This window comes from Bos indicus, chromosome 2 (genome assembly GCF_029378745.1).
Source record: "Bos indicus isolate NIAB-ARS_2022 breed Sahiwal x Tharparkar chromosome 2, NIAB-ARS_B.indTharparkar_mat_pri_1.0, whole genome shotgun sequence".
In the NCBI taxonomy this organism is placed as follows: domain Eukaryota; kingdom Metazoa; phylum Chordata; class Mammalia; order Artiodactyla; family Bovidae; genus Bos; species Bos indicus.
This window is the reverse complement of record NC_091761.1, coordinates 117,778,527-117,790,564: the sequence shown is the minus strand read 5'-3', so window position 1 is coordinate 117,790,564 and position 12,038 is coordinate 117,778,527. Positions and strand designations below refer to the sequence as shown.

The 12,038-nt window shown below is 42.0% G+C and overlaps 1 protein-coding gene across 16 annotated transcripts in view; it reads left to right on the top strand.

Moving 5' to 3' along the window:
• Positions 1 to 12,038, top strand: part of TRIP12 (thyroid hormone receptor interactor 12) — a 151,165-nt gene that overhangs the window by 131,493 nt on the left and 7,634 nt on the right. For all 16 annotated transcript variants that reach the window (XM_070773376.1, XM_070773421.1, XM_070773418.1 and 13 more), the window contains 5 exons: positions 205 to 361; positions 4,393 to 4,491; positions 9,859 to 9,973; positions 10,265 to 10,419; positions 11,459 to 11,623. In XM_070773376.1, coding sequence (XP_070629477.1) covers positions 205 to 361; positions 4,393 to 4,491; positions 9,859 to 9,973; positions 10,265 to 10,419; positions 11,459 to 11,623 — 691 coding nt within the window. The remainder of the gene's footprint in view (positions 1 to 204; positions 362 to 4,392; positions 4,492 to 9,858; positions 9,974 to 10,264; positions 10,420 to 11,458; positions 11,624 to 12,038) is intronic.

Below are 12,038 nucleotides of genomic sequence, written 5' to 3'. Positions count from 1 at the left end.
TGCTTAATATATTATTACTAAATCACTTAGAAAGTTCATGCAAGAATTATGAAGATTATTCAAAATTAGTTTGAGTAGACCATTTTTATTGATTACATTGTAATTATTAATCTGTATCATATCAAAAGTTGTTTCTAAGATAGGATTTTTAAGTGGGTTCTGATTCTAATTCTGTTAATAAATTTATATCACATCTTTTTACAGCCCATTTTTCTTCCCTTTTGATACCCGGCAAATGCTTTTCTATGTAACTGCATTTGATCGGGACCGAGCAATGCAAAGATTACTTGATACCAACCCAGAGATCAACCAGTCTGATTCTCAAGATAGCAGAGTTGCACCTAGATTGGACAGAAAAAAAGTAAGTTTCTCCCATAAGTATTTAAAGTTAAGTCATACTGAGCTTTTAAAATAGTGGGAAAACTACACGTGTGATGCATCTAATTCTCCCTGTTGGTTTACAGACGAGTTCAGTCGTTCAGTCATGTTCAACTATTTGTGACACTATGGACTACAGCATGCCAGGCCTCCCTGTCATGTCACCAGTTCCCAGAGCTTACTCAAACTCATGTCCATTGAGTCAGTGATGCCATCCAACCATCTCATCCTCTGTTGTCCCCTTCCTCTCCTGCCTTCAATCTTTCCCAGCATCAGGGTCTTTTCCAGTGAGTCAGTTCTTCGCTTAAGGTGGCCAAAGTATTGGAGTTTCAGCTTTATCGTCAGTCCTTCCAATGAATATTCAGGACTGATTTCCTTTAGGATGGACTGGTTGGATCTCCTTGCAGTCCACGGGACTCTCAAGAGTCTTCTTTAACACCACAGTTCAAAAGCATCAAGTCTTCAGTACTCAGCTTTCTGTATAGCTCTCACATGACTACTGGAAAAACCATAGCTTTGACTAGTCACACCTTTGTTGGCAAAGTAATGTCTCTCTCTGCTTTTTAATATGCTGTCTAGGTTGGTCATAACTTTTCTTTCAAGGAGCAAGTGTCTTTTAATTTCATAGCTGCAGTTACCACCTGCAGTGATTTTGGAGCCCCCCAAAATAGTTTGTCACTGTTTCCATATCTATTTGCCATGAAGTGATGGGACCGGATGCCATCATCTTAGTCCTGTGAATGTTGAGCTTTAAGCCAGCTATTTCACTCTCCTCTTTCACTTTCATCAAGAGGCTCTTTCTGCCATAAGGGTGGTATCATCTGCATATCTGAGGTTATTGATATTTCTCCCAGAAGTCTTGATTCCAGCTTGTGCTTCATCCAGCCCAGCATGTCTCATGATGTACTCTGCCTACAGTTTAATAAGCAGGGTAACAATATACAGCTTTGATGTACTCTTTTCTTGATTTGGAAGCAGTCTGTTGTTCCATGTCCAGTTCTAACTGTTGCTTCTTGACCGGCATACAGATTTCTCAGGAGGCACGTCAGGTGGTTGGGTATTCCCATCGCTTGAAGCATTTTCTACAGTTTGTTGTGATCCACACAGTCCAAGGCTTTGGCGTAGTCAATAAAGCAGAAGTAGATGTTTTTCTGGAACTCTCTTGTTTTGTCAGTGATCCAACAGATGTTGTCAATTTGATCTCTGGTTCCTCTGCCTTTTCTAAATCCAGCTTGAACATCTGGAAGTTCATGGTTCACGTACTGCTGAAGCCTGTTGGAGAATTTTGAGCATTACTTTGCTAGCATGTGAGAAGAGTGCAACTGTGCAGTAGTTTGAACATTCTTTGGCATTGCCTTTCTTTGGGATTGGAATGAAAACTGACTTTTTCCAGTCCCATGGCCACTGCTGAGTTTTCCAGATTTGCTGGCATATTGAGTGCAGCACTTTCACATCATCGTCTTTTAGGATTTGAAATAGCTCAACTGGAATTCCATTGCCTCCACTAGCTTTGTTTGTAGTGATGCTTCCTAAGGCCCACTTGACTTCGTATTCCAGGATGTCTGGCTCTAGGTGACTGATCACACCATTGTGGTTATCTGGATCATGAAGATCTTTTTTGCATAGTTCTTCTGTGTATTCTTGCCACCTCTTCTTAATATCTTCTGTTTCTGTTAGGTCCATACCATTTCTGTCCTTTATTGTGCCCATCTTTGCATGAACTGTTCCCTTGGTATCTCTAATTTTCTTGAAGAGATTTCAAGTCTTTCCCATTCTATTGTTTTCCTCTATTTTTTTGCATTGATCACTGAGGAAGGCTTTCTTATCTCTCCCTGCTATTCTTTGGAACTCTCCATTCAAATGGGTATGTCTTTCCTTTTCTCCTTTGCCTTTTACCTCTTTTCTTTTCTCAGCTGTTTGTAAGGCCTCCTCAGACAGCCATTTTGCCTTTTTGGCATTTCGTTTGCTTGTGGATGATCTTGATCGCTGCCTCCTATACAACGCCATGAACCTCTGACCATAGTTCTTTAGGCACTCTGTCTATCAGATCTAATCCCTTGAATCTATTTGTCACGTCCGCTGTATAATCGTAAGGGATTTGATTTAGGTCATACCTGAATAGTCTAGTGGTTTTCCCTACCTTCTTCAATTTAAGTCTAGATTTGGTAATAAGGAGTTCATGATCTTAGCCACAGTCAGTTCCCAGTCTTGTTTTTGCTGACTGTATAGAGCTTCTCTGTCTTTGGCTGCAAAGAATGTAGTCAGTCTGATTTCCATATTGACCATCTGGTGATGTACATATGTAGAGTCTTCTATGTTGCTGGAAGAGGGTGTTTGTTATGACCAGTGTGTTCTCTTGGGAAAACACTGTTAGCCTTTTCCCTGCTTCGTACTCCAGGTATCTCTTGACTTCCTACTTTTGCATTCCAGTCCCCTATAATGAAAAGGACATCTTTTTGGGGTGTTAGTTCTAGAAGGTCTTGTAGATCTTCATAGAACCATTCAACTTCAGCTTCTTCGGCATTACTGGTTGAGGCATAGACTTGGATTACTGTGATATTGAATGGTGTGCCTTGGAAACGAACAGAGATCATTCTCTTGTTTTTGAGATTACATCCAAGTACTGCATTTCGGACTCTTTTGTTGACCATGATGGCTACTCCATTTCTTCTAAGGGATTCTTGCCCACAGTCATAGATGTAATGGTCTTCTGAGTTAAATTTAGTCATTCCAGTCCATTTTAGTTTGCCAGTTCCAAAATGTTGATGTTCACTCTTGACATATCCTGTTTGACCACTTCCAGTTTGCCTTGATTCATAGATCTAACATGGAGCTTGATTCATGGACCTACCTTAGTCATAGTCTTTGGTTTTCTTCTTATCCAAATGTGTTCTCCATATTTTCCTGTCAATGTCTTAGAATCTCTTGAGATTCTTCTTTACTCCAGTAAGAGTCCTCTCCCATCCTCAGTTTCTATAATGATTTTTATGATTGTTTTTCTCTTTTAGTCTCCAAACAGAAAAACATCATCTGTGTTCTTTAATTGAGACTTTCTTTTCTTTCTAAATTATGAACTCTGTCTCCCTTTTATAACTGATGCCTTTATGCTGTAGGTAGAATTAATCAAATCCACATCATTCCCTTGGTGAATCAGTTCAATCAGAAGAGATACATCACATCCCTGATGTGTTCATGTGTCTAAGCCAGTCAGCCCTTGTGTTGCTGACTTCATTTTTTTGTGCTTCTAATCCTGGCCTCACATTGATAGCTCTAAACCACATAGCCCTGGGCTGTTTCCATCCAAGACCTGTCCTGCACTTCCCACACTGCACTGCCTTTTCCTCAGGACTTGTGTGTTCATCTGTTTCTTTCTTGCTGAGGAGTCCTATTCAAGTCTGTCTTTGTAATAAGAAGGTCTGTCTCCAGAATGGCTCCATGAAAGCCATTAGTGATGGCCTTAAAGAGGGGGGATTGGGAGGAATGAGAAGTGAAACAGAAAAACATTTTTTAAATCCTGTCTTTGTTTGTATCATTTATCATTCTGAAACACAAAGCAATGGTAGAATTTGGGAGTCTGTCAGTACCTTTCTTGGCGCCATGAATCCTCAGTAGATGTTTGCAGTAGTGCTTGTAGGATCTCTGCAGGTCAGAGCCAGGCGGTCTGCTGCTCAGCTATCACCTGCATGTTACTTCTCCATCATCAGCAAATGTACCCAGCGAGACTTTGTGGAGCCACAGCTCTGAATTCCATTGATGTTTGAGAAGGTTACAGAGATCCTTCCTTTACCATCTTGAATTTTCTGAATATCCCATGTGCTCAAGATAGTAATTACACTCAGCATTTCTTCACGATAGCAGGATGTTGTTTATGTTTGTAGCACTGCAGCTGTATCTTAAACATTTTGAGGTGTGCTTTTTTAAGAAATAATTTTTAACAATTGATTCCTTCCCCCCCACCGAGAGAAATGCCATGTGTTTATTAAAATCTCCTCACATTTGTACTTGCTTTTGCAGCGTACTGTGAACAGAGAGGAGCTGCTGAAACAAGCGGAGTCTGTGATGCAGGATCTTGGCAGCTCACGGGCCATGTTAGAAATCCAGTATGAAAATGAGGTGAGCTTAGGAGGCTGTTGACTTGTGCTTGTGACAAGATGGCACTGGAGTTTCTTGGTCCTGTGAAGTTCTAAAAGATGATTGGGAAATTTATCTCAGAACCTGAGATTTAGTCTGTTTTCCCTTCAGTGATTTGTTCCAAGTTCTCCATTTTTTTGAGGTTACATCGTATAATGAAAGACTGGGGTTTTTTCCCCTGGCAAAAAAGCAAGTGTTTGTTTAGGTTGATAAAGTGAAAGATTTTAAATATAACTTTCAAAATCTTCCAACTACTGTTTACTGAGCTACAACTCATATAAATTCACTCTTTTATCATTAAGTTACACAGTTCTGAAAATTGATAGATGTATGCGGTCTATAACCACTACCACATCAAGATAAAGAATAAAATCCCATCACCACAAAAAGGTCTTTTCGACCATTTTACAGTCAGTCCCCAGCCTTTATTCACCTTGACTTTGTTTCCTGTGACCTTGATAAACTTATTGGTTCTAGAAATTTCTAAATCATTTGGGAGGATTGTAGATACAGGGCTTGGGCAACTTCTCTATAAAGAGCAAGAAAATAAATATTTCAGACTTGTGGGCCCTTGGATCTTCATCAGAATACCTCAGCTCTGCCTTGGTAGGTGAACATGGCCCTGCACAATGCAGACATGAAACAAGCGTGGCCTTGTGTCAGTGAAACTTTATTTGTGGTCACTGAAATTTGAAGTCATGTAATTTTTACACATGATGAGATATTGTTCAAGAATTTTTATTATTGTAAACTCGTTCTTAGTTTACAGACTGTACAAAGCAGGCAGTAGGTGTGAGCTGTGATCCATGTTGGAGACCGTCATGTCATCAATGAAAAAAGACAACTTTTCTTTCTAATCTTTGTCTTTTGTTTCTTTTGAGATGTTTTTAAACAGCCAGGCCAGTGCACCAGAGGCTCACTGATTTTGACAGAAATAATCAGATTTTGACAGAAATAATGATTTTCTGTCTACTTTGACCCAGAAGTATTGAGTCTCCTGAGGATGCTTTCCTTTCTCTTTCCCTTAATTTTTTTTTCTTTAGGACAAAACTTAAGTCTTTAGATTTCTAAAACTCATGAACATAACATATAATGTTCCATTATACTGATTGCTAGCTTACTCAGTCACTCAGTTGTGTCCAACTCTCTGCAACCCCACAAACTGTAATCTGCCAGACTGAAGAGATACAGTACTTAATTGTTTACAAACCCAGATTTCTTATTTATAAAACTGTAAGATCTTTGCCCTAGTCAGCTTGGTCTGCTTGGTTATTTAAACATGCCTTGTCTATGTTTTTTAACTCCGTATTTTCCTCTCACCAGGCATGAGTGTCCTTTCTCTCTCATCCTTAATGCCTCTCTTCAGGTTGCATCTTACATGAGTCCTAAACAGGTTCAGAATAGCATCACACTGATTATTCCAGGGGACAGGATTGAATTACTGATAGAGAAATCATAATTTTATGATTTTCATTAATGAGTCTCACCTGATGATTCTGGAAGCAAAGAGTCTGTGAGCTGGCTTCGTTGGGAAAGAGGAGTTGGGAGAGGTGCTGGCTTCATATGTGCCCAGGGCCTCAGGTTATAAGTCATATTCAACCGTTTAAGTCAGCTGGTGGCTGTTAGGAAGTCTTTCTCACTAGCTCTAGAAGAAACTTGATCTAAAATGTCAAAACGAAATGGGCTCCATTATCAAATAGAGATGACTGGTAAGCCAGGGAGGAACTAAGCCAGTCTCTGGGCTCAGCAAACCACCCAAGCCCAGGATTTGAAGCTACAGGTGACCCAGCCGCCCCAACAGTGAAAGGTTAGGAGCCTAGACTGGCAAGTCTGGTGCTGCCACTTACTGACTATATGAAGTTGGGCAAGTTATGTAAACTCCCCAGTGATAACCCAGCAAAGGGCACAATAAATGTACCTACCCCATTATGTTGTTAAAATGATTAAATGAGCTAAAATATAAAAAGCACATTATCTGTCACATGGTAGTAATATATGTTAGTATATAAGCTGGAGAAGGCAATGGCACCCCACTCCAGTACTCTTGCCTGGAAAATCCCATGGACGGAGGAGCCTGGTGGGCTGCAGTCCATGGGGTCGCTAAGAGTCGGACACGACTGAGCGACTTCACTTTCACTTTTCACTTGCATGCACTGGAGAAGGAAATGGCAACCCACTCCAGTGTTCTTGCCTGGAGAATCCCAGGGATGGGGGAGCCTGGTGGGCTGCCGTCTGTGGGGTCGCACAGAGTCTGACACGACTGAAGTGACTTAGCAGCAGTATATAAGCTTTAATTTTGGAAAGAAAAAGACTTTGAAAATTTCAAATAAGAGAGTTGTCAAACTGTTTTTGTTTTTCAGTGTTTGTTTTTAGACCTTTATGTTTTTCCTGCCTGTTGGAGAGGAAGACATTTTCCTCTACCCTTCTAGATTCTTCTGGTTGGTCTACAAAATTGGCATGGGACAGATTACAGGAAAAAATGAAACAGACTCTTAACTCATCAAAATGGTCAAAGTTCTCATCTTAAATACCACCTTTAGCCCAAAGACAAAAGAGGATGTGGGGGTAGTGGTTTCAGACTTCAAAGGAGAGGAAGGCAATTCACATGGAGCAGATGTTTCGTAAATAAATATTTGCTGGGCCAGGCAGCGACAATGGGACCCAAGAGTGGACTCTGCTCTCAAAGCTCTGTCCCCCGCCGCCCCACCCCCCAAACTGTCCCTGGCCGTCTCTGGCCTGTATTCTTTGCAGATGCCACTGGTGATAGCTCTATTCTGGGGACAGGCCCTTTGTCTAATTCTTCTAGGCAGTTAGCGAGTGAGTCAAAGTTTCTTCTCCGTCTTTTGGGCCTTGATTGTTCTCCGCTGTAAGTGATCCACATGCCAAAGAAACATTTTGAGATTGGCAAGTTTTGTTACCTCCACATTCATTTAAAAACTGATTATGCAAAACCAGAATATCTGCTTTTTTTTTTTTTTTTTAAGAAGCGGCTGGGCAGGATGAAAATCCCTGAAAAGGTTCGGTTGGTCTGGAGGGTTGTTGGTCACCCAGTGGAGGGTGACTTGTCAGAGCAGCTGTGCCCTGGTCCTTCCTCTCTCGCAGAGACTTGCTAGAATGAAGGTGGATGCAGTGATTCCCATGTCATTTAATATTTTAAGTTGAGTCTGTTTTCCTGTTAGAAATAACAATATTGGGATGAAGAAAATAGGCTGCTTTGATCTATGATTTCTGTTTAGCCTGGGGTAATTATGCTGAAAGGAGATAGGGATAATTGCTTTAAAGCACCATCTGGTGGACGCCAGGTGTTAATGCAGTTTTTTTCTTTGCTGCCTTTTCCCACCTTTCTCCAGAGCTGACAAAAGAGACAAAGTCCTTACTGTCACAGAGCTTTTAGTTTGGGAAGGCCAATACACACTCACTCACTCAGGTGCACATATATATGTTAGGATGTGTGCTGAAGAAAACTAAAGCAAAATAAGAGCATGATGGGGGCGGGGGTAGGATGGTGTAAGTTGACACTTGAGCAACAGCCAGTACTGTTACTTCCCTGGTGGCTTAGAGGTATGAAGAATTCACATGCAGTGCAGGAGATAAGGGTTTGATCCCTGCTTTGGCAAGATTCCCTGGAGAAGGAAATGGCAACCCACTCCAATAGTCTTGTCTGGAAAATCCCATGGACAGAAGAACCTTGTGGGCTACAGTCCTTGGGGTCAGAAGAGTCAGACACAAGTTAGAAACTAAACCACCACAAGCATTACTATCTAGGGGAAAGACTATCTCTTAGCAAAAGAAAAGTGAAGCAAAAAGCCCTGAGGCAGAATTCTTGTCCTGCTGAAGGATGACGCTAGCTAGAAGGTGTCAAGGGGTCACACAGGACGTGCAGGCCGAGCTCAGAATCTGAGCTTCTGCTTGAATGAGATATGGGGAGCCTTTGGAGGGCATGGAGGAATGACGTGAACTTGGGCTGTATGAGGATCACTCTCGAGCTGTTCGAGTAGGATGTGAGGTGTAGAGACGCAAGAGACCACTTAGCAGGCTCCAGCACTGGGCTAGATGAGAGATCCTTTGGTTACCAGTTTAGCACAGATTTTAAAGATGGGGTTTCCAGTGTTTAATGGAGGGTTGTTACATGGGATGCAAGAAGGGAAAGAGCCATGGATGGCTCCAAGGCTTTGGTTGCAACAGGAGGTAAATGCTGATAGCAGTTAAAACTATGTACTGACTGATGTGAGCTGGGGCAGGAAGCATTGCCAGGTCCAAGCAGGTAGCTGTTTAGAAAGTTACACTTACTCAGTGGACTAGATCTAAGCTAGTGGGGGTGCCTTTAAAAAAGTAACCATGTTAATGGTACGATAATGCCCATTATTTACTAGTAATCAGTAAGTGAAATAGAACCTTCCTAACAGGACTGTGGTTAGAATAAGCTTATAAACAGAATAAGCTTATAAATTATGGTATTAACTTATCATTAGTTGTATATCTGATTTATGGTGTAAGCACATAGGACATGAAAGTTAATGATGACTGCCAGGATCATGTGTCGCATGGAGCAGGGGTTTTTACTCAGTGCTCCCCCTTTGGAGCTTGTTTAAAAATATCAGTGCCCAGGCTGTAAATCAGACCTCCCAAATCAGACTCTCCAAGGCCTGCCACTCCCATGTATGTATCCCGGCTCTTGGGAGACTCCAGGGCACCCCGGATCTGAAGCAGCACCAACACACTCTGAGTTAGCCCTGTGGGTGCTGATGTGGGTTCAGACCTTCATGTTTTTATGTGTATTTTATTCAGCAACCTCTGTTAAATGGCTAATATGTTCCCAGGCACTATAAAGGATACAAGGTGAACTAAAGTTAACCCAGGTGAGGTACGCCATTAGCATAGAGTGAAATCATGGCAGTGTAAGGTGATGAGTCCTTTTGCAGCCAGAATGTAAGTTCTGAAAAAGGAGCAGGGTAACTGGAAAGCTACAGAGGCTTCTGCTGCAGAGTGGACATGGAAACTGTTCTTGGACCAGGGGAACAGTTCACAAAGAGAGAAGGGAAGGGGATCCCTTCGAGACACTGCCATCTATCCCTGAGGCCAGGGCATGAGGCTACAAGACTAATCTTGTCAGTGTACGAACTTAAACCATACAATTTAAATGTTGGGGCCACAAGGAGTGGGAAGTGATAAAGGGCTCTCCATCTAGGTGACCAGGACTGAGGGAAGACAACAGTTTGGGGGGTAGGCTTGAATATATCCTGATAAACAATTGCTATTAGTATCGACTTTGCCAAAAGGTCAGCAGGTTAAAAAAGGGGACAGCACAGATTGTAAACTTTCCCTTGTCCTGCTTTTTTTCCTCTGTAGGTTGGCACAGGTCTTGGGCCTACACTGGAGTTTTATGCACTTGTATCTCAGGAACTGCAGAGAGCTGACTTGGGTCTCTGGAGAGGGGAAGAAGTAACTCTTAGCAATCCAAAAGGTAAATAACTCATTTGTGAGTGTGTCGGTTTGTCATTATCAGGGAAAGGGCCCATAACAATTCATTATATATGTTTAGCTTACAGTGGCGGGCCAGGACCTCTGACATTTCTTTTCACCTTTGTTTTCTCATTTATCCAACAAGAGAGGCCCTTCCATCTCCAGAGGACTTCATTCTGTGATCTACTGACTGATCCTGAGAATACTGAATTTCTTAAATGTTCTTAATTACCGGGTTTTGCCTTATTTTGTGAAATGACACCTAAAGTTTGATGATTTACTCGTTTTATAGGAAGCCAAGAAGGGACCAAGTATATTCAAAACCTCCAAGGCCTGTTTGCACTTCCCTTTGGTAGGACAGCTAAGCCAGCTCATATCGCAAAGGTTAAAATGAAGTTTCGCTTCTTAGGAAAACTAATGGCCAAGGCTATCATGGATTTCAGATTGGTAAGTTTAGAGTTGTTTTTCTTCAGTTCTGTTATACTTCTGTTTTACACCAGTCCCTTAATCCCCTACACTTAATGCTGTATTTTAAGAGAGCGCTTTCACAAATGTTAATGTGCACATGAATTGCTTGGAGAATTTCTTTGAAAATCCAGTTTTGGTTCAGCAGCTCATGGGTCAGGCCTAGGTTTCCACATTTCCTTACCAGCATCCAGGTGATACCCAGATGCCAGTCTGTGGACCACTTCTGTGGTAGCAGAGGTTCAGAGAATCAAGGGTGGCTTGATCTCTGGGGGATCCTGGTTGAAAAAAATGAGCTGTTAATTATTTTTGAAGTTTCATTTTAATTACAACTAATTGTTTCTTTAAAATTCTTGTTTCTGAATGTGCGGTAATACAGGCTAAAGTAGAATTATGTTCACTTGGTCCAAAATAGAGTAAGCTGCCTCTGAACATCTCTTGGTGTTGAGGTCCTTATGGAGAATATACGTCCATCGTTGAACGCTTCCTTTTTAGGGTCAGTGTTTAAATAGAAATCTTTAGTATTCAGTTTTTTTTTTCACTGTCAGGGCCCCAGATTGAGTTTAAATGGGGACAGTTTTATGTAATAAGAGAAACAGCTTTTAAATTTGTCGTCTTCACCCCCGCCCCCCGGGGATTACTTCACCTTTTAAAATGACTTCTTGGAGTGTCATTTAAAGAATGGAGGCGCTGCTGCTGCTGCTAAGTTGCTTCAGTCGTGTCCGACTCTGTGCGACCCCATAGACGGCAGCCCACCAGGCTCCCCCATCCCTGGGATTCTCCAGGCAAGAACACTGGAGTGGGTTGCCATTTCCTTCTCCAATGCATGAAAGTGAAAAGTCAAAGTGAAGTTGCTCAGTCGTGTCCAACTCTTAGAGACCTCATGGAGTGCAGCCTACCAGGCTCCTCCATCCATGGGATTTTCCAGGCAAGAGTACTGAAGTGGGGTGCCATCGCCTTCTCCCATGGAGGCACTGTTAGAAGCTTAATGTGACTACAGCATTTGCATCTTCTCTTTTAGGTGGACCTTCCCCTGGGCTTACCTTTTTATAAATGGATGCTCCGGCAAGAAACTTCGCTGACGTCACACGATTTGTTTGACATTGACCCAGTTGTAGCCAGGTCAGTGTATCACCTCGAAGACATCGTCAGACAGAAGAAAAGACTTGAACAAGATAAATCCCAGGTAGGTTTAGAAGATGGGGTCTGTGTTAAGTGATTTCTGTTTGACCTGGTTATTATTTTATATTGGAAGAGTTTAATTGTTATTATAACAGCTGAAACATGATTTTACAGTGGGTAAGATGGCCTGTAATAACACCAGATGATGAGTAAGCAACTTGACCAGCAAATAAAATACACCCTAACTAAAACCATAGGGCTTGTTTATTACATTTTAGGTGGACATTATGTATCCGGGCCCAGGGCTTCCCTGGTGGCTCAGAGGGTAAAGCGTCTGCCTACAATGCGGGAGACCCAGGTTTGATTCCTGGGTCGGGAAGATCCCCTGGAGAAGGAAATAGCAACCCACTCCAGTACTCTTGCCTGGAAAATCCCATGGACTGAGAAGCCTGGTAGGCTACAGTCCATGGGGTCTCAAA